The 22,732-nt window shown below is 44.9% G+C and overlaps 1 protein-coding gene across 1 annotated transcript; it reads right to left on the bottom strand.

Annotated features, from left to right (window-relative positions):
• Positions 1 to 18,178: 18,178 nt before the first annotated feature.
• On the bottom strand, positions 18,179 to 18,757 carry LOC130870287 (60S ribosomal protein L9-like). The gene has a single exon (XM_057762952.1). The coding sequence runs from the start codon at positions 18,755 to 18,757 to the stop codon at positions 18,179 to 18,181; it is 579 nt and encodes a 192-aa protein (XP_057618935.1).
• Positions 18,758 to 22,732: the final 3,975 nt, after the last annotated feature.

The raw sequence follows: 22,732 nt of genomic DNA on the forward strand, positions 1-22,732 counted from the left end.
GTCTTGAAAAAAGAAAACCAGAAAAGACTGACAGAAAGAAGGGGAAAAGGAGAAAGAAAGTAAGTAAGAAAGAAAGGTTATCTAATACAAAGTGCTCAAGGGGCCTCCGTTCCCCATGGGTCTGGCACATGGGGCCTGGTGTGACGATTATCATGTTAGGGATGTTCAGTTTAGGAGCAAACAGGGGACCTGGGGCTGGGGCTGTGCAGTTACTGTAATCATCTGTTTTCATCACTCTGGCAGGGAAATGTGATGCATGTGGGCAGTTAACCCTAGTCTGCTCTCTTCTGCAGGTGTATGCATTGTGTACTCACATGTTTGTGGGAGCAGTGTATGTGTATGTGTGTGTGTGCGTGCGCGTGCATGTGTGTGTGTGTGTGTAGCCCAGGTGTAAACAGAGACTGCTTGTTCATTTCCCAGGTGCCCAAACTTGAATAATCACACAGAAACTTTGTTAATTATAGTACTGCTTGGCCAATAGCTTAGATGCATCCCTAGCTAGCTCTTATAACTTAAATTAACCCATTTCTATTAACCTGTGTATAGCCACAAGGCTGTGGCTTACTGGAAAGGTTCCGACGGTGGCATCTTCCTCCTTCAGCAGCTACATGGTGCCTCATTGACTCTGCTCCCCCACCCCCCACCCCCGTTTAGATTTCCTGCCTGACTTTGCTCTGCTAAGTCATTGGCCAAACCATCTTCTTTATTAACCAAGGTAATAAAACATATTCACAGCATACAGAGGGGAATCCCACATTACACAGGTTGACATCAGGTGTCTCCTTATGCTGCTCTTCTCCCCACATTTTGAGGTAGGGTCTCTTGCTGAGCCTGGGACCTGCCATTTCAGCTAGTCTGGCTGCTCAGCTTGCTCTGGAATTCCATCTCAGCTTCTTGTGTCCTGGAATACCCATCTCATTTCTAGGTTCTGGGGATCTGAATGCTGGTTCTCATGATTGCACAGAAAGCTCTTTCATGACTCACTAAGCCATGTCTCCAGGACCTTGACCACCTACTCCTACTCTCTGTTAGTAAGTATTGTAAAACTCTAAGATAACTCTAAAGCCATTTCTGACAACTCTGAGGCCATTTCTGAGGCCTCTCAGCAGTAGTGCTCTCCCCTCCCCTGGGAACCAAGGACCTAACAACTTCACATGCATGTCCTGGAGTGTTGGGGATTTTCCATCTCCCTGTGTCCTTGTGGTTGCTCTCCAGATAGAACTCAGTTATTGGAATTGGGGCAAGATAACCCTTAGATGTTGACTCAGTTCCTCGGCCTTTGTCAGGGGATATTGACTCCGTTCCTCTGATACGGTTAGGATGACTCACAGATGTTTCCCCCTTACCCCGCCTGATGTACCAACCACTCTCTCGCTGTGGCTCAGACCAATCATTGCTAGTAGCCCTTTGAATCAGCCAATCCTAATAGTTGGAAAAACAACCCCCAGACTCCCCCTTTGTTTCTGTGGCTTTTTACTTTAAAAGTAACCTACACCAGCTAGTTGGGGTCTTTTGGCTTCCTGAATGCTGAAAGAACCTGTTGCAACAGAATTAATTAAATCCTCTTGCTTTTACATCAACTGTGGTATGAGAGTGGTCTCTTGGGGTGACTCCTCCTTGGTGATTGAACTTCAGGGTCCAATAGTATATTTGACCCCCAAACCTGGCCCTATGCCTGGGCAAGTGCCTGGGCTCAAACCTGTGGCTGAGGTGCCTATTTAACATACCAAAGTAGACTTGGCCATCTGGTTCTCCCTGCATCCCACAGTCCCTACTTGTAATAGGGCTCTCCTTGTTGGCATACCTTGTCCCCTACCCTGAACTCTCTAGCCTTGAAACTGAACTGTTCTTCCTCCATCTGTTCTTCCCTATATAATCCAACCCTTTTGGTTACCTGTCTTTTTCATCTACCCTCTTGGCCTAGACTGCCCCTCTTGGTCGGTGTTCTTCTCCCCTATTCCCTACCCTGTTCCTCACATGGCCTGGCTCAGTCTGCCCATATCCACTCTGGACTCTCCTAGATGTCTCTGCCTCTGGCTATGCTCTCCCTTTAATCTGTAATACACTTTCTTCTCCACCATATCTAGGAACAGTCATGCTCCTTTCCTTTTCATTTTTTTTTTCATTCACTTTCTAGAGTAGGTTAACTATTAGAATACACAAGTCAGTTCTACTCTGTGTCAATAGTTTAGGTCATTTTCTTTCATTTAAAGTAGTGGAAGCAATTGTTGATTTAGTAGAACCTATTTATACCTGGGGGAGGGGTCAGAATCACCTCATAAAGCTACTTTCCCTTTAAGGATAAGTGTATTAGTTGTTTTCTTCATTAGTGTGACCAAATACTTGGCCATAAGCAACTTGACAGAAGGCTTTAGGTTGGCTCACAGTCTGAGGGAATCCAGTCCATCATGGTGACAAGGTATGGCAGCCAGGGTGTATGGTTGCTGGTTACACTGCAGACTCAGTCAGGAAGCAAAGAAGGAAGAATGAAGGTACGTCTCCCTCTTTCCCTTTTTCTTTGGTACAGAGCCCCATTCCATATTATGGTGCCACCTGCCTTCAGAATGGGTCTTCCATCGTTAATAAAACTTCTTAGGCTCCATCTTATAGACACCATCTTAGTCAGGGTTTCTCTTGCTGTGGCGAAACATTATGACAAAAAGCAACTTGAGGAGGAAAGGATCTATTTCATCTTCTACGTCCAGGTAACTGTCTATTACTGAGAGTAGTCAGGGCAGGAACTCCCACAGGGCAAAAACCTTGAGTCAGGAACTGACACAGAGGGCATCTTTACTGGCTTGCTCCCCCTGGCTTGCTGAATCTGTCTTCTTATCCCACCTAGGATCATCATCCTAGAGATGGCACCACAGTGGGCTGGACCCTCTCCTATAAATCACTAATGAAGAAAGTGCCCCACAGTTTTGCCTACAGCCTGATCTTATAGAGACAGTTTCTCAAGCAAGGTTTCCTCCTCTCAGATGACTCTAGTTTGTGTCAAATTGACATAAGGCTAGTCATGACAACACATCTAGGTGTGTGTCTCCTATGTGATTCTAAATCCAGTCAAGTGGACAATGGAGATTAACTTGCAGAGTAAGGAGTGAAAATTGGAATTCAAGCTGGTTGTGCAACTTCAAGGTTTGCTTGGCTGCTTGACTACAAAGCAAGACTGTCTTTTAAAAGAAATTAGCATGGCACAGGCCTTTAATCCCAGCACTCGGGAGGCAGAGGCAGGTGGATCTCTATGAGTTCAAGGTCAGCCTGATCTACAAGAGCTAGTTCCAGGACCATTAGAACTGTTACACAGAGAAATCCTGCCTTTAAAGACAAACAAACAGAAAGAAATTAGCATTTTGGGGGGTGGTTGAGCAGGGCTTCTTTGTATATCCCTGGCTGGCCTGTAACTCACTATATAGACCAGGCTGGCCTCAAACTCAGAGATCTGTCTACCTCTACCTCCTGAGTGCTGGGATTAAAGTTGTGCACCACCACTGCCCAGCAGAAGTTAACATTCTTAATAATTATGTCATCAATATAAATTTAGGGGAGTAGAGATCACTGATGAGATGTCACCAAGCATAAGACCACCCTTTCTTGCCCATCCTCTCTTCATAGGAATTCAAATTCATATCTATATTTGCTTCAGAAAGCCGCCCAACATTTGCAGGCTGGGGCAAGGGTGCAAATGGAGGCTTGCATACCATATGTCTACATTTTTAAAAGCTCTAAATCTAGATAAGAAGCTGTAATATAAAATATGTTATGTCCCATTGCCTTGGGGAAAAAATGTATCTTTAGGAAAACCCAGAATAGCAAGTTCAAATATAGAATTCTTCGACTCTAAGTTTTGCCCGCTTTCCCTAGAGGACCCTTGTCTGCTTTGTGAGACTTTTGCTGCTGCAACAAAACACCTGAGGAAGTCAACTTAAAGAAGCAAAGACCAACAAATGGCCCAGGGCTTCGGAGGAGTCCGAGGATGGTCACTCGGCTCCTCTTGTGCTGAAGCAGAACACTGGTGTAAACACACAGTAGACCAGAGGGTGGGGGAGAGGAAGAGAGAAGCGGGAGAGAGAAGGGCACAGAAAAAGGAACAGATAGAAGGGCAAGGGGAGAGAGAGAGAGAGAGAGAGAGAGAGAGAGAGAGAGAGAGAGAGAGAGAGAGAGAGGAAAGAGAGAAGAGAGAGGAAAGAGGAGAGAGAAGAAGAGGGGAGAGAGGAAAGAGGAGAGAGAGAGGAGAGGAAAGAGGAGAGAGAGGAGAGATAGATAGATAGATGATAGATAGATAGATAGATAGATAGATAGATAGATAGATAGATATAGATAGATAGACAGACCCCTGTAGGACTCACCCCCACAGACTGACTTTCTTCAACTAACTCCACCTTCCCATTAACCTATGAATCCATCATCTCTGGATTAGCACCCCATGATCCAATCACCCCCAAAGGATCTACTGCTAACACTGTCCAATGGGGCTCAAGCTTTTGGGAAACATTTTAAATCCAAACCACTGGATCTACTCTCCCCCAACTCTGTTCCATCTATTTAAAACACCCCAGTGTGCATGTTCCATTCTGTGTTTACAGATATCTGCTGCCCATGTCTCAGGACTAGGAGTCAACACAGCCATGGGATAATCCATCTTCAGAGCTCAGTAATGGAACGAGATCTGGAGAGGGTTCCGGGTCCTGGAACAGGGCATCCTGGCATCCTGGTACTAAGGAGAGGTCCAGAAGGTGGCGAAGGACACTGAGTAGACACTTTCCTTGGCCTCTGTGATGAGTTCTGCTAAGGGAAAATGACACCTAAGGAGGAAGAGGGAGAGCACCTAACTGATGTGTTTGAGGACAGCAGCACCCTTGGGTCCTCCTGCTGGGTTTGGTTTGTGACACAGATTTTGTAGGAAGAAGAGACAGAGCTAAGACTCTTCTAAGCCCTGAGCTATTTTCAGAGTAACTTTATTTGGCATTTGTCTTAGTTAGGGTTCTATTGCTGTGAAGAGACACCATGACCACAGCAATGATTATAAAGGAAGGCATTTAATTGAGGTAGGTGGCTTACAGTTTCATAGGTTTGGTCCATTATCATCATGGAGGGAGCATGGTGGTGTGCAGGCAGACACGGTGCTGGAGAATTCTGCATCTCGAACCAGAGACAACAGGAAATGAACTGAAACACTGGGCATGGCTTGAGCATATGCAAGACCTCAAAGCCTGCCTCGTCAGTGATGCGCTTCCTTCAACAAGACCACCCCCACTCCAACAAGGTCACACCTTCTAATAGTGCCACTCCTATTTGGGGGACATTTTCCTTCAAACCACCACAGTGTTTAAGAAGGCATTTATAAAATTTGACCTGAGGAGAAACGTGTTTCAGGAACAAGGATTTAAAGCACTCTGATGTCCACAAAATTCAGTCCTTTCTTTCTTCTCAAGCATAAATGGGCCTTATTTTCTAGGTACAAATGAGAGCCTTTGTCCTAAGTCCGTTTGTCCTGAATCACCATGACAAGAGTCCTTCCTCTCATTTCCAGTGACCAGCCTGATGGCCTTCCTCAGCTAGGCGGCATGCCGGCAGGCTTCTGCATGGCTGGAAATTTCCTTTCCTTTCACACTGGTTTAATTGAGCATTCACTCTTATGCCTGCTGGTCTGTTGATACTCAGAGGGTCATGTGGTTTACACACATTTAGACATAATTTAGACCAGGAAATCTGGCCTCAACAGCCTACATGTATGTGGTCCCTCTACCACCTTTTCAGGCAAAGTAATTAAGGGGTATATTTTTTTAATTTAATTTAATTTTATTTTATTTTATTAATTAATTAATTTATTTATTTATTAAAAATTTCTGCCTCCTCCCTGCCACCACCTCCCATTTCCCTCCCCCTCCCTCATCAAGTCCCCCTCCATCGTCAGCCCGAAGAGCAATCAGGGTTCCCTGCCCTGTGGGAAGTCCAAGGACCACCCACCTCCATTCCGGTCTAGTAAGGTGAGCATCCAAACTGCCTAGGCTCCCACTGAGCCAGTACGTGCAGTAGGATCAAAAACCCAGTGCCATTGTTCTTGAGTTCTCAGCAGTCCTCACTGTCCGCTTTGTTCAGCGAGTCCGGTTTTATCCCATGCTTTTTCAGACCCAGGCCAGCTGGCCTTGGTGAGTTCCCGATAGAACATCCCCATTGTCTCAGTGTGTGGGTGCACCCCTCGCGGTCCTGAGTTTCTTGCTCGTGCTCTCTCTCTCCTTCTGCTCCTGATTTGGACCTTGAGATTTCAGTCCAGTGCTCCAATGTGGGTCTCTGCCTCTGTCTCCTTTCATTGCCTGATGAAGGTTAATATTCAGGCGGATGCCTATATGTTTTTCTTTGGGTTCACCTTCTTATTTAGCTTCTCTAGGATCACTAATTATAGGCTCAATGTCTTTTATTTATGGCTAGAAACCAAATATGAGTGAGTACATCCCATGTTCCTCTTTTTGGGTCTGGCTTACCTCACTTAGGATAGTGTTTTCTATTTCTGTCCATTTGCATGCAAAATTCAAGAAGTCATTGTTTTTTACTGCTGAGTAGTACTCTAATATGTATATATTCCATATTTTCTTCATCCATTCTTCCATTGAAGGGCATCTAGGTTGTTTCCAGGTTCTGGCTATTACAAACAATGCTGCTATGAACATATTTGAGCATATACTTTTGTTGTATGATAAGGCATCTCTTGGGTATATTCCCAAGAGTGGTATTGCTGGGTCCAGAGGTAGGTTGATCCCGAATTTCCTGAGAAACCGCCACACTGATTTCCAAAGTGGTTGCACAAGTTTGCATTCCCACCAGCAATGGATGAGTGTACCAATTAAGGGGTATGTTGTGAGATATTTTGATCTCACTCTGACACTTCCCAATAAAGTTATACCTTGAATTGAGGTGGAGCCAGTGACTAGCTGACCAGAATTGACCACAGAGAAGCCAGCAATTTGGATAGAGAAGACACAGGAAGGGAAGGGAGGGGACTACAGTTTGAATTCTCTCGGTTCTGGGAGAAGGGAAGAAATGTGTCTCTTGCAATGTCTCTGGCCAAAAAGTAAGGTCAGATAGTTGCTACCCAGCCTTTGACTTCTGAGTTTTATTGACAAATGGAGTAATAGATACTTAATTTAAACCTACAGAACCGGGATCACAGGACTAGAAGCCCCGCCAGGCACTGACTGAGGGACTGTGGGGCAGCAGACAGTAATGAAAATACCAGTAGAGTCTGTACAGCCGCTAAGCTGTCAGAAAAACAGCATGGGGTGCCATGTGTCGTGAGTCTTTCTCTGTCCCACCATCCAGCTCCCAAGTAAGACACAGAGACTTCTTATTAATTATGAAAGCTCTGCCTACAGCTTAGACTTGTCCCCAACTAGCTCTTATAACTTAAATGAATCCATTGTGTTAATATACATTCAGCCAAATGTCATCACCTCTCTTCTATCTTGCACTTCCTGCTTCCTCTCCTTGTCTCCTGGCCTCTCACACGTATCTTGATTCCTCCTCCTTTTCCTCTCTCTTCCCGCCTATACCTTCTGCCTAGCTATTGGCTGCTCAGCTTTTTATTACACCAATCACAGCAGTACACCTTCACGTAGTGTACAAATATCCTACAACAGGGCTAACCAGCATTTGTGTATTGTAGATGTCACTTCCATGTCCTGCTTTGAGAAATTGTTCCAAGCTGTAGGCTCACTGTGCCCAGAGGCAAATCCAGCCTGGGCGGTACCTAGATAGAAAGTCCCTCCCCCTGCCTGCTGATCACAAGCTGTCCAGGGAGTCTGAGCTTCAAGGCTGTTGGGAGGGAGGGGATACGTAGAAAGCCTGTGTAGTCCTAAGATGATGAGGCGGTGGCACTGCTGAGTGGAGGCACTGAAGGAAGCCTAGCGTTGTGGTGGCTCCTACCCTCAGTTCCCTCCTCCTTCTCATTTTCAAGAGTGTACTGTGGTTCTTCCGTAAGACCCTTCCTCCTTCCTCAGCCCCTGAGGCCAGTCAGTCAGGTCCTCCAGAAGTTGCTCAACATGATCTCTCTCTCTCTCTCTCTCTCTCTCTCTCTCTCTCTCTCTCTCTCTCTCTCTCTCTCTCTCCCACACACACCTACATTCCTACTTCTCTGTGTGAACGTGTGAGGAAACTGTTCTCACAAGGCCTCAGGGATGTGGACACCCGAGGGCTTCTCACCTGATCGTAAGAGGTGAATAACGTTCTGCTTCTATAACAAAACACTCCAAATAAGGGTGAAATGAAAATTTACTTCTCTTAATTCTGATATCTGGGAGTCCAAAACCAAGCTGTGTCAGGTTTGGGTGCCTAATGAAGCCCTGCTGTGTGCCTCAGTAGGGCACTTTCCACAGTGTCTTCATATGGGGAAGGGGCAAGGTAAAGAAGCATTACTTCTTTGGTAAGACCCTTTGCCCCATTCATGATAAGAGTCCTCATAGTCTGCTCATCCCCCAAAGGCATGAATATTTAACTCATTTACCTTGAATATAAGATAAGATCCAGTATGAATATTGGAGGGTAACAAACATTCAATCCATAGCACACGTGGATGGGGAAGAGGTCCTGTGTACAGGAAGGCAGTTTTGTAGGCTTGTTTTGGCTAGTCACTGCAGTCTCTTCTGAACAAAGTTATGCAGTAGGGCATGTGCTTCAGCCTCAGTTTCCCCTTCTGAAGCATCCCTCTCCATCTCGGCCCCAGCCCTGACCACAGCTCTTTCCTACAAACATTCTCCACCAAAGGCACCTTCTCTGTTTCTCTGTTTCCGTATTCCATCAGGATATAGGCAACAGTTTAGCCCTTTTCAGGGTTGATAGTCACAGTGTATAGTGAGTGAAAGGGTCTATCCCCAGCTAAGGGAATATCAGGGCTATGGCAGCCAATGGCGTTCAATAAAGAGGAATCTCTATGAGGCAGGAATAATAAGGTATAGAGAGCTCAGGCCATTAAACTTCCTGTGCCAATGAAAGGTTGATTCAGTCCGCCGAATGGTCAAAATGGCCCGTTATTTGTTTACCTTTTTGTTGCTTGTTTGTTATCCTGCCTCAGACTATGTTTTGTTTTTATTTTTAAGCTCCTTTTAACGTTGTACTTAGACCTGGTGCTGAGTAAAAAGCACTGATTCTGCACTCTGAGCCTGCAGGCTCGGACTAAGAGTAGGATGAAAACCTTACATCCCTGCTCTCAGTTCGTGTCTGTCTCCTTCCTCTTGAGACTTTGGATCCGACTCCTGAGCTTGGGCAGTGTAAATACTTGGGAGTGTCTGTCTGGAGAGCACTGACATAAGGAGATTCGGCCTGCCTTCAAGACTCAGACACAAAGGTGGGAGTAACTGAGGCCTGCTTCTGTCTGCGTTTCAGGCACCCCCAGAGGTGCCTGAAAGTCTCCAGTCTCTGCCATGAACACTGCCTTGTTGCCACCTTAGAATCCAGAAAAGCAGAACTTCGTGGGCCAATCGGGCTGGGCTGAGCTCACCTGCCAGGCTCCAGCCGCCATCTCGTGGGAATCGGGTTGACCCCCTCAAACAATAAGGACTTTTTGAGCTGTCTTGCAGAACCCGACCTGAGATAACAATCAATCAGACCACACTTGAACTAAGGCGGTTTAATTCTGCGTACCTCTTACCTCCTGTCCCAATTCTTCCTGTCTCAACCCGAAGTTCATATCAAAGGACTGGGATGGGCTGAAATCCTTGCCTTCTGTCCTTTCCACATTTGATTTGGGAAAAGATTTGGCTATTTTGACTAAACTCCCTTCCTGTCTTCTGACTGTTACTTACATTTGCTTTCTTTGGGGTGAACATCTGGACCTGACATGTAGTCTAGGAACACTGAATTAAGTGTGTGTGTGTGTGTGGGAGATCATAAGATTTTTAACTGCTTAAAATGTGTAACTAAAGTTCCCATACTCTACATGTCTGTTTCTAATGTATCACCCTACACAGCGTGACTGGGGAGCAGTTGTTGTTCAGGAATATTTGACTGGACAAGACTTACAAATCCTTATTCTTCGCTGTGGAGAGCATGGTTCCTGGGTCAATAGTGTTGGCATCATTAGGACTTTGTTAGAATGCTGGATCCCAGTACCACATACATCCTGGAAATCAAATCTTCGTATTGTAATGATCCTAGGTACGCTGTAAGCAGCCTACATCCTGAGGTCTAAACTGAAAACTTGCCGACCTATTAGACTGCCCAGTATATTTTAAGTTCTGCGGTACCTGACTGGTTTCTATTCTCAGGATCTTTGAACATGTTTGGAATAGGTAAGTTCACTGAACTGTGCATTATTTTTTTAAAAACTTCCCAGGAGAGCCTAGACAGTTTGGATGTTCAACTTCCTAGATCTGGATGGAGGGGGGAGGACCTTGGACTTTCCACAGGGCAGGGAACCCTGACTGCTCCTGGGACTGGAGAGGGAGGAGAAGAGGAGTGGGGGGAGGGGGAGAGGGGCGGGAGGAGGGGGAGGGAAATGGGAGGCCGGGAGGAGGCAGAAAGTTTTTTTTTTCAAAAAAAAAAAAAAAAAAAACTTCCCAGGAAGGCCAAGTTTGGGAACCATCACAATAGCTAATCATCTCTCTTCACTGATGAGGAAAGTGAGGCTGGAGTAGGCCTTTCCAAACTGCCAGCAAGACTCCCTACATAAAAATAATTGTATTATTATTTACTAAATGCAGTTAAATAGAATATACGTAGAGAATTTGTCCTAAGGAATTCACATTGTTTTAGTTCAGCTTGGTTGTTATAACAACACAACACAGACAAGAGACTTAAAAAGAAACATTTGTTATTTTTTGCTTCTTTGTCAAAAATCAGGTGTTGGAAGGAGTGTGGATTAATATCTGGGTCTTCCATTCGGTTCCATTGGTCCTCCTGTTTGTTTTTATGCCAATATCAGGCTGCTTTCAGTACTGTAGCTCTGTAGTAGAGTTTGAAGTCAGGAATTGTGATGCCTCCAGAAGTTCTTTTATTGTACAGGATTGTTTTGGCTATTCTGGGTTTTTTGCTTTTCCATATGAAGTTGAGTACGGTTCTTTTGAGGTTTGTGAAGAATTTTGGTGGGATTTTGATGGGCATTGCATTGAATCTGTAGATTGCTTTTGGTAAGATTGCCATGTGGTACATTTACACAATGGAGTACTACACAGCAGAAAAAATAACGACATCTTGAATTTTGCAGGAAAATAGATGGAGCTAGAAAACATCATTTTGAGTGAGGTAACCCAGACACAGAAAGACAATTATCACATGTACTCATTCATAAGTGGCTTTTAAACATAAAAAAAATGAAAACCAGCCCACAAATCACAATCCCAGAGAACTTGGACAACAATGAGGACACTAAGAGAGACTTATATAGATCTAATCTACATGGGAAGTAGAAAAAGACAAGATCTCCTGAGTAAATTGGGAACATGGGTACCTTGGGGGAGGGTTGAAGGAGAGAGGAGAGGAAGGGAGGGGAACAGAGAAAAGTATAGAGCTCAATAAAAATCAATTTTAAAAAAGGAACATTTGTGATTCTCCTGCCTCAGCTTCCAGGGTAGCTAGTATTAGAGGCCTGTACCACCAGACCTGGCTCACATTCCTGTTTTTAAAAGCAGACATCTAAAACTGGAGAACCTTCAGTGGACACTGAATCTTGTGGCACCTTCATTTCCTCTCTTTAGTTTCAGCCTCCAGGGCTTGGAGAAATGTGGTAGCCCCTAAACACACCAAGACATTGATTGGTATTACAGTGAGCTAAGTTGTAGGTAGAATATTGTGTTGGATAGATTTTTGTCAACTGGCCACAAGCTAGAGTCTTCTGGGGAGAGAGACTCTCGACTCAAAAAAAAAGTCTCTGGAAGATTAGCCTGCAGGAAAGTCTGTTGGGTAGCCTCTTGAGTAATGATTGATGTAAGAGGGTGTATCTCACTGTGGGCAATGCCACCTCTGGACAGATGTTCCTTGTTACATAAAAAAGCAAGTCGAGTGAGCCATGGGGAACGAGCCAGGAAGCAGTGTTCTTTCATGGCCTCTGCGTCAGTTCCTGCATTGGATTTTCTCAATGATAGACTGTAATCAGTGTGTGTAAACCAAATAAACCTTTTCCTCTCCCGTTGATTTAGGCCACGATGTTCATCATAGCAACAGGGAACGAACTTGGACAGATACCAGGCTTATAGTGCACAGTCCACCAGGAAGACATTTGTAAACTGGTGCAGAAGTTTGGTCTCCTAGAAACATATTCAGATAACAAGACAGTTTGTAACAAGGGCTGTGTTCATTAAGCAGAATCCAGATGCCCAGTCAGTAGACCGGTGCCTGCTTGCAATGGACAGTGTAAGAGCCCATCCTGATGAGATCTAGATACACTGGGCACATCTGGAGGAGGACAGTGTAAGAGCCCATCCTGATGAGATCTAGATACACTGGGCACATCTGGAGGATGACAGTGTAAGAGCCCATCCTGATGAGATCTAGATACATCAGGAACATCTGGGAGGAGGACAGTGTAAGAGCCCATCCTGATGAGATCTAGATACATCAGGAACATCTGGGAGGAGGACAGTGTAAGACCCCATCCTGATGAGATCTAGATACACCAGGCACACCTGGGAGGAGCTTATTGGTTAATCCAGGTGAGAAAGCCTATCCTAAAAGTGGGTGGAGCCATATCCTGGCTGGGATCCTGGAGTGAATAAAGAGGAGAAAGCCAGCTGATCATATGTATTTGATAGAGTCCTGGGGTCCCCCTCTTTGCTTTCTATATCCAGCTCTATCTCCTCCTCTTGATTACCTGCTGTAACTGGAGACTTTTCTTCTACATTCCAGTTCCCAAATAACCACTCTGAGGCTTAATATTAATTACAAACTGTTTGGCCTATTAGCTCAGGCTTATTATTAACTAGATATTACAACTTAAATTAACCCATTTCTATTATTCTATATTTTACCACTGGGCTCGTACCTTATTACCCCACATCATACTTTCTGGCAGCTACTTGCATCTCCCTGACCCCACCTTCCTTCTGCTTGTATTTCTATTTGGATTTCCTGCCTGGCTCTTCCTGACTGGCTATTGGCCAAATCAGCTTCTTTATTAGCTAATGGAAATAAACCATATTCACAGCAGACAGAAGGGCATCTCACATCACCCTGCTATGGCAGACTAGATCCTTGAACTATGGGTTGGAATAAACCCTTTCTTGCTTAACTGGCTTTTGTCAGAGCCTTTTCCAGCACCAACAGGATGAAGAAACTTAAGACATCTCTTTTGAGAACAGTTTGAATGTTCCTTTGGTGTCTTGAATCATGAATAATTAACTTCAGATACATTTAAAACTGGTATAATAGATTCCTAAACTTTGATACAAAGAAATAATTTGTTATTTAAGCAAACAGATGTTACATTGTATAGATGCTCAGCCACATTCACAAAGGGGGCTCCTGAAAAATACTCATATAAAAGCCACTTTGACAGAGGGGCTGGGGTCATGGGTCAGTGGCAGAACATGTGTTTAACGCGTTTAAAAGCCCAAGGTCAAGCCCTAGCACTGCCAGACGGAAAGAGCTTTTATTGGGCCAGTTTCAGATGCAGGCTAATGCGGGTGTAACGTTGATCTGGGAACTCCACTTGGAGTCAGCAGAAGTGAGTTCTGACCCCACAAAGCTCTGGTTTTCTGACTTCTCGTGAGGTTGCGATTCTAGAAGCCTTGGTGTATATTAAAATTGTGTGAACAATGCTTTGTATCTGCATATAAAAAGAAGCTAGGATCTAAGCTCATAATTAGGTATAGACTTTTCACCTCCCTGAGAGACCAGCAGCATATGGGTTACTTTCTTCTGCAAGCTGTCCAGCATCGTCCTGGCCACTGAGACCAGCGGTGCTCCATCCCAGTTCCCACCAGTGTGACAACCAACAAAATCCATATACACACACTGGGGGGGGGGGTAACAAGACTCCTGAAGAGAAGGCAGCAAGCAGAGGGAGGGTAGAGCTCAAACTTCTACCAGCCTGGGATCTCGCCCCCCCCCCCCGATCTTCTGAAATATAGATAGAAGTTTGGGGCTTTAGAATCTCCATCTACACTGGTCCCCAGACCAAGGTCGGAGAGTTCAGAGGAAGGAGAAGGAACCTTGGGTAGAGGAAACAAAGACTTCACAAAGAAGGGAATATAAACCGGTCCTTGAGGAAAAGAGGGGCCTGGAGCTGTTGGCCTCCCCTGACGCCCAGTTGTGGGGAGGCAGGGGGAGGTGGCCGTAGCCCACTGTGCCACCAAAAGCTAGTAAGCAGCCTGAAGCCAATAGCAGCAGCCCTGCTCAGCGCCTCGCTGTAGGAGTTGAATCTGGAAGACCCCAGCCAAGTTCATTTCCTTCAATAAATCCAGCCGCTTCCCCTTTGATAAATGCTGTCCGGGCTGGAACATGTGGTGCTAACAAAATATGGTTTTAATTTGGGACCCGCTGCACTCGTGGTTAAATACTATGTGCATACAATAGCAGCTTCACGGCCAGCCGAGTTAATACGCCTGGGCTGAAAATGGCTAAGCCCAGGGGATTCGGCTATACACATTTTGCGGCTCTGAAAAGCTACCTAATAACCGTCATCAATTTTAATACTCCAGGACATCTCGTAAGCATGGAAGCTTTTAAAGTTCAGCCATTTTTGCCTTTGCGTCCTGCGCAGAAGCACCACGGACGTTTATTTTCCTGATATTTTATACCCACTTATTGTCGTATGTTGTTTGACATTCAGAAAATAACATGCTGTTCTAATCAACAACTCAGCACCGCATTCAAACCTGATGGTCCATAGCCTCACGAAAAGGCAGGAGGGTTGTGGAGAGGGAAGACAGAGTTGGGGGAGGAAGCCAGACTCAGAGATTAACAACGGACAGGCTTGTTGTGGGGCGGGTCTCAGTCCTGGGAACAGAAACTCTCCGGTCTTTGTCAGGCTGAGTGTGGTTGCCCAGGGAAAGGAGAAAACCGGCTAAACGAGTTTCGATGTGGCCTTGGCAGTGGACAGCGCTGGTAACTGGACCTCCAGGAGAGCATGAATAATGAAAGAAGCATACTGCTCCCAGATTGTGGGTCACAAGAACTGCCTGAGGCCATTGACCAGCAAACCCAAGATCCCAGCACCTGGCTAGTAGTGTTACCGGGAAACAAGGCTGAGAAAGAGGTCAGGGGCAGGTGCTCTGGGGGCAGTGGGCAGCAGAGACAGTGAACAGGAGTGGGTTCTCTCCAAAGACCACCTTCTAGGACTGGAAGGGAAGCGAGCTGGGTCATTCATTAACCTCCTCCTCAAACAACAACAACAACAACAACCATGGATCAACAAATAACTTACAGTACTGGAAGTGTATTCCTAAACCGCAAAGAAAGCTGGTAGCATTTGCAAGCTGCATTGAAATACGCATTTTACAATGTATTTTCAAGGCCAGCACTAGAAGGCTTGCTTAGCATTTCCCAGGTCACACACGGTACCCAGCATTGCAAAAGAAAAGTATTTCTCTTCTTATTCTTGTGTGCTCATTTTGAGAGAATAGCCTAATATCCCCTGAGAATTCCCCAGTTATTATTCCTCATCAAGGGAATTTCTTAGGTAAAACTCCTTTCAAGAAATCTTTTTTTTTTTTTTTTTTTTTTTTTTGGTTTTTCGAGACAGGGTTTCTCTGTGGTTTTGGAGCCTGTCCTGGAACTAGCTCTTGTAGACCAGGCTGGTCTCGAACTCACAGAGATCCTCCTGCCTCTGCCTCCCGAGTGCTGGGATTAAAGGCGTGCACCACCACCGCCCGGTCTTTCAAGAAATCTTTAAGGTCTGGTATGAACTTTTTCTTTTTGCTGCTGGGGACTGAATCTAGGGCATATTGAGGGGACACCTTTAACCCTTAAGTTTTGGGTGCATGTGCATGAGTGTGTATATTTGTATAAACTATTATACTGAAAGGCATTGACAGAGATGCTTTTAATTAATTAATATATTATGCTTTTTTGGTCTATTTTTTGAGACAGGCTTCTTTGTGTAGTCCTGGCTATCCCAGAACACACAGGCTGGCCTCGAACTTAGAGATCCACCTGCCTCTGCCTCCCCAGTGCTGGAATCAAAGGCATTGAGCCATTACACCCAGCTCTAATTGTCTTTTAAATTCAGGGTATTGCTCTGTAGCAGTTCGACTCTTCTAGTACTCACCATGTAACTCAGACAAAATCCTGGGGCTACAGGCGTGCACCACCACATCCAGCCACGGACATTCCTGTATGATGAAGTCTGTTCCAGGGCTATTAAAACTCTTCAGTTTAGTTGAAAGGTGTTTGGGCACAGCCAAAAAGGACTGAGTGGATAGCAAGGCTCCCAGTGCACTTGACAGAAGTCTCTGGAGTCCTCTATGTTTTCTCTGGAGAGGGAGAGAAAGGTAGTGTCCTTGTCCACCCCAAATGTGTTGGTTTGGAGCCTTGGGGACTTCAGGCAGGTGAAAGTTAGGGACATTGCTACCTTTGGCACTGGCTTCTCCCCCCACACCCTGCTTGGATTGCTTCCTAATGGAAGGGACTGAGAGGAGGGTGTATAGTTTAACTGAGAAAGAATTCAGACTTTTAATGGTATAGAGATTGTGTGCCATTAGTTGGAGGAAGGGGTTCCCACATATTCATCACAGTGATGAAATGCTATAGGGACAAGAGGTCAGTAGGCATTTAATCCAAACCAAATTTAGCAAGTGGAACAAGCCTCTAATTAGAGGCCTGGATTCCACATTAAAAGCCGTTCTCCACCTGATACCTTTTAAAGATACCGCTGCGGTATCTAAATTTCATGGATTTCACTCATTGCAGGTCCCCAAGCACACTAACCATGAAGCACTGGCCAGGCCAGCACCTGCTTCCAGCAGCCGGAGCCTAGGGACTGAGTGGAAAAAGTCAGCATTTCTTTTTTTAGGCTCTGGATCGCTCTGATGTATAAGCAGTTAACTCCCTCCTGGTACCTCAGTTTCATCCTCCTCCCTTTTAGTGAGCTGTTGCTGCTTCTGCATTAATGTACCTCAGCCTTGCTAGTAACTAAGAAGCAAGATTTTCATCAGAGAAATGCCACCCTTCACCCGCAGTTCCCGAGGGTCGGGTGTAACTGAACTCCTCTGAATGTGGGTGGAGCATCTGGGCCCTGCCTAGGCCAATTATTTCATCTCATTTCATGGCTGTATGATTCGTCTAGACAGTCTATGAGAGACGGTGATGTTTTCTGGAAAGAGGCTCTCCTTGTTTCCAGTTTTGGGCACCTGGGAGGATGTGAGCTTCCTTGGGGCCCTAGGAAGCCAACACTAATTCTAACAAAGCAGTAGCCAGATCTGAAAACTGGAGATGAAAGCAAAATCTCGGCACCAAGTAGGCATAGCGATGCACGCTTTTCATCCCAGCACTCCCAGGGAAGAAACAACAGACTTGTGAGTTCAAGGCCAGCCTGGCTTACTTAGAGAACTCAAAGTCAGTCAGGGCTGCACAATGAGGCCTTGTCTCAAAAATAAAACAAACTCCTTCATGTGTAAGAATAACACAATAAAAATGTGCATTCTGCTAATACCACCCAAGTCCAGCTCTGCCAGAGAACCAACACTACCGTGAGTCTGAACCTAGGCCGCGCTACAAATCTTGTTTTTAGTTAAAATCATGGCAGGTTTTCTATTGCTTGCAAGGAGAAGACAGACACACCCAACAACTTCCTGTTCTTTTGCATTAACCCGCATCCAACAACACTTCCCAGAAAGGATCATCCACTCTAAATTATGTACCTGACGTACCCCCGACTTGGAAGCTGAAGCTGGTGTGTTACATGAAAGGAACGCCTGGCCTATGGGGTAAAGTCATGGCGTGCCTAGAAAGCTGAGTAAACCCTGTCCCCAAATAAGGAGCAAACAGGACTAGAGAGAGCTCAAGGGTTCAGTCTCTAGACTGGGGAAATGACAACAAAATGAACAAGAAACGGAACTAAACACACAGAATAGTTGAAGGTATGAGTCCTCAAGCAAGGTTTTGGCTTCAACTATTTCTTCAATAAATAGTTCCTGGAAAGAGCTATTCTTTTTTTTTTTTTTTTCAATACAAGTCTTTTATTGTCCCAAAAGACACCCCAAATCGTATTAAAATTATTCAGGATCTTGTTTCTGGAACTGGTAACTTGGGTCTACTCATCAGCCTGCTGCACTGTTCCCTTTTCAGACACATAGATGCCATCCAAAAACTTCCTGATATCCTTGTTCTTAACTGTTGTGGACTGCTGTATCCGAGCCGCCGAGTTTGAAACAAGTTCAATATCATTTCCTTCAAGGATTAATTCATCCTTCTGGGCTTGAGAGACAGAACAAGCAACACCTGTCCTCATCCGAACCCTGCGGATGTATTTTTCACCCAAGAAATTTCGGATTTCAACCAAAGACCCGTTCTCCTGAATAACGACGTTGATGGGGAAGTGAGCATACACGGACCTCATCTTGTAGCGGAAGCCCAGTGTAACACCCTTGATCATGTTTTGAACGTGGCTGCAGATGTTTCTGATGGTGGCCAGTTCCTTCCTGTTGCCCCACCATTTGTCAACCCAGAGCCTCTTCTTCTTCTTCCCAAGAAGGCTCAGCTCTATGTCGATGCGATTGAAATCCCTTCGGAGGGTTCCTCTGGGGCCCTTCACAATGACTGTGCGCCCCTTCAGAGTGATGTCCACATTTTCTGGAATGTCGATCGTCTGATTGCTGACAATGGTCTTCATTCTCGCAGTAGATGGGGCCTGGAAAGAACTATTCTATTTATTGCAAAGACACGTGAGAGAGCATGGTAGGGAAAAAGGTGGATAACTAGTCCAAGTAAGCTTCACATTGTAGTGCCCAATTTTGGCCACTCTTATCAGTTCCAGCTTCCAAATGAAGAGGGTTGTTCTTGCTTATTTGTTCATTCATTCATTCACTCATTCATTCATTCATTCATCCATCCATTCATTCATTCATTCATTCATGTATTTGAGTGTGGGCTCTCTTGCCAAGGTGTACATGTGAGGTCAGAAGGCAAAGTGGGGGAAATTGATTCTCTCCTCCTCTCATCCGGCAGGGATCGAACTCAGGTCATCAGGCTTGGCAGCAGACACCTAACCTGCTGAGCCTTCTCACTGGCCCTCGATTCCGACTAACTCTCTTGCCAAGGTCAGTGATACGTTCTGGGTGTACAACAGAATAATGACAGCAGAGGATGTTACAAGGTCCTGAAAAAGAACTGCCATAGTTTGGTTCTGCAGACAGCAGGAGGAACACGGGCCCTGCCAAGGGAATGGGTGGGGTAAGCTACCTGTGATGTAGGCTTCGGCAGCTCTGTCTGCTTCTCAGGGCAGAAAGATGTCACTTAGGGCAACAGTTGGCAGTCTGACTGAGCCGAGGAGCCAGAGGTTGGAGTTGGAGGAAGGGAAAAATCTCACCAAAAGGAAACATTAGAAGGGAACTCTCCAACTTTCCCCTAAATATCAGCCCCTGGAAGTCTGGATGGGGTGAGGTGACGTCTAGTGTTGGACAGGTGGTACCTAGACTGTGGCTCACCAGGTCATGGAGTCCCATCACTGTGATGATGGGTGGGGCTTAACAATTAGGCGAATCCTAAATAGAGTCCCTTCCCCCACAAAGCCCCAAACAAAGTCTTCGCGGGTGCATTATTCAACACAGTTCTAGGCAATGTAGCCTTTACATATGATTAAATAAAACACTAAGTGTAGCCCCTTAGTCACATTCGACATGTTTCCAATGCTCCTAACCACACACGGTGGGTAGTACCACACCGTATCGGAAGTTCTGTAGGATGCTGGTGTTTCATATGATCAGAATACTCTGTGCTAGCAATCTGACTTCTTGCTAAAATAAAAGTCAACTTTATTGAGGAACATCTAAAATGTCTTTAACTTATTACCCTAAAATTTCAATATACAAAAAATTTTAAAAAATTACTAGTTATCTAAATAAGCAGGAAAATGTAACTCATAGTAGAAAAAGAGTGGCCAATAAACAGACTCCTAGATAGCCCAACCATTAGAATGAACAGACTTGGTGAATATGGTACGTATGTTTAAGAAGTTACGGGAAAATACATATGGCATCAGTAGGTAAATAAAATTTTTTAAGAGATGTGGAAGCTTAAAAAAATGCCAGGTGGCTATGTAGCTCAGCTGAGAGTACTTACTTAGTGTGCATGAAGGCCGGGGATCTATGCCCAGCACCTCATAAACAGGGCATGGTGACACCTTCAGGTAGTCCCAACATTCAGGGAAGCAGAGGGAGGAGGATTAAGGAGCTCATGGTCGTCCTAGGCTGGGAAAAGAGTTGGAAGTCAGTCTGGGATAGATGAAAACCTATCTCATAAAATAAAGAAGGAAGAAATCCTGGGAACTGAAGACCACAATGCCCAAAGTTGTGATACTCAGTGTGATGTCAGGAGCCATGATGAACACAACATATGAAATAATCAGTGTGCCCAAAGACAGACCAAAAGGTATTATCTAAAGGGAGAGAAAAAATATTAAAATAAAAAAACCCAGGTCTCCAGCAGCACAAACACTAAGGACATCATTGAATAAATGGGACCTCCTGAGACTGAGAAGCTTCTGTAAAGCAAAGGACACTGTCACTAAGACAGAAAGGCAACCCACTGACTGGGTGAAGATCTTCACCAACCCCGCAACTGACAAAGGTCTGATATCCAAAATATATAAAGAACTCAAGAAATTAGACCGTAAAAGGTTAATCAATCCAATTATAAAATGGGGCACTGAGCTGAACAGAGACTTTTCAACAGAAGAAGTTCAAATGGCCAAAAGACACTTAAGATCGTGCTCAACTTCCTTAGCAATCAGGGAAATGCAAATCAAGACAACATTAAGATACCATCTTACACCTGTCAGAATGGCTAAAATCAAAAACACCAATGATAGCCTCTGCTGGAGAGGTTGTGGAGAAAGGGGCACTCTCATCCATTGCTGGTGGGAATGCAAACTTGTGCAACCACTTTGGAAAGCAGTGTGGCGGTTTCTCAGGAAAGTCGGGTTCAACCTACCTCTCGACCCAGCAATACCACTATTGGGAATATACCCAAGAGATGCCCAAACATACAACAAAAGTATATGCTCAACTATGTTCATAGCAGCATTGTTTGTAATAGCCAGAACCTGGAAACAACCTAGATGTCCTTCAATGGAAGAATGGATGAAGAAAGTATGGAATATATACATATTAGAGTACTACTCAGCAGTAAAAAACAATGACTTCTTGAATTTTGCATACAAATGGACGGAAATAGAAAACACTATCCTGAGTGAGGTAAGCCAGACCCAAAAAGAGGAACATGGGATGTACTCACTAATATTTGGTTTCTAGCCATAAATAAAGGACATTGAGACTATAATTCATGATTCTAAAGAAGCTAAATAAGAAGGTGAACCCAAAGAAAAACATATAAGCATCCTCCTGAATATTAACCTTCATCAGGCGATGAAAGAAGACAGAGACAGAGACCAACATTGGAGCACTGGACTGAAGTCTCACGATCCAAAGGAGGAGCAGAAGGAGAGTGAGCACGAGCAAGGAACTCAGGACCGCGAGGGGTGCACCCACACACTGAGGCAATGGGGATGTTCTATCGGGAACTCACCAAGGCCAGCTGGCCGGGGTCTGAAAAAGCATGGGACAAAACCAGTCTCGCTGAACATAATGGACAATGAGGACTACTGAGAACTGAAGAACAATGGCAATGGGTTCTTGTTCCTATTGCACGTAATGGCTTTGTGGGAGCCCAGGTAGTTTGGATGCTCACCTTAATAGACCTGGATGGAGGTGGGTGGTCCTTGGACCTCTCACAGGGCAGAGAAACCTGCTTGCTCTTTGGGCTGAGGAGGGAGGAAGACTTGATTGGGGGAGGGGGAGGGAATGGGAGGTGGTGGCAGGGAAGAGACAGAAATCTTTAATAATTAAATAAATTAATTAATATAAAATAAAAAAAAAAAAGAAACACACACACACAGACACAAAAAAAAAACCCAGGTCTTCAATAACCTGTGGTTTATCAGTTAGTCTAAGCTATATGTATTTAGAGTTTTATAAAAGGAACAGAGAGTGAAGCCGGGAAAGAATCTGAAAAGATATTGGTTGGGATTTGTGTGTGAGTGTGGTTCTGAGAACTCCCACACACTAAACAAAACATCCTTCATCCAAACTTTACCTCCAGACCTTTTATTTTGGGACAGAGTCTCACCAAGTTGTCCATGCTGGCTTTAAACTCATTCTCTGATGTGGGATTCCCCTCTGTAGGCTATGAATATGTTTTATTGCCATTGGTTAATAAAAATGCTGCTTTCGGCCAATGGCTTAGCAGAACATAGCCAGGCTGGAAATATAGAGAGAAAGCAGGCAGAGTCCATGAGAGGTCATGTAGCTACTGCAGGAGAAACCTTAATGGTAGGTCACAACCACATGGCAATACTCAGATTAATAGAAATGGTTTAATTTAAGATGTAAGAGCTAGCTAGGAATATGCTAGAGTGATTGACTAAGCAGGGTCACAATTAATATAGTTTCAGTGTGATTATTTTGGGTCTGGATGGCCGGAATGAACAAGCAGCCTCCATCTACAACCCAGAAAACACTCAACCTGTGGTCTTCCTATGTCAGCATCCTAAGCAGTAGGGTGACTACATCCTAAGCAGTAGGGTGACTAC

This window comes from Chionomys nivalis, chromosome 2, assembly GCF_950005125.1.
Source record: "Chionomys nivalis chromosome 2, mChiNiv1.1, whole genome shotgun sequence".
NCBI classification, from domain to species: Eukaryota; Metazoa; Chordata; class Mammalia; order Rodentia; family Cricetidae; genus Chionomys; species Chionomys nivalis.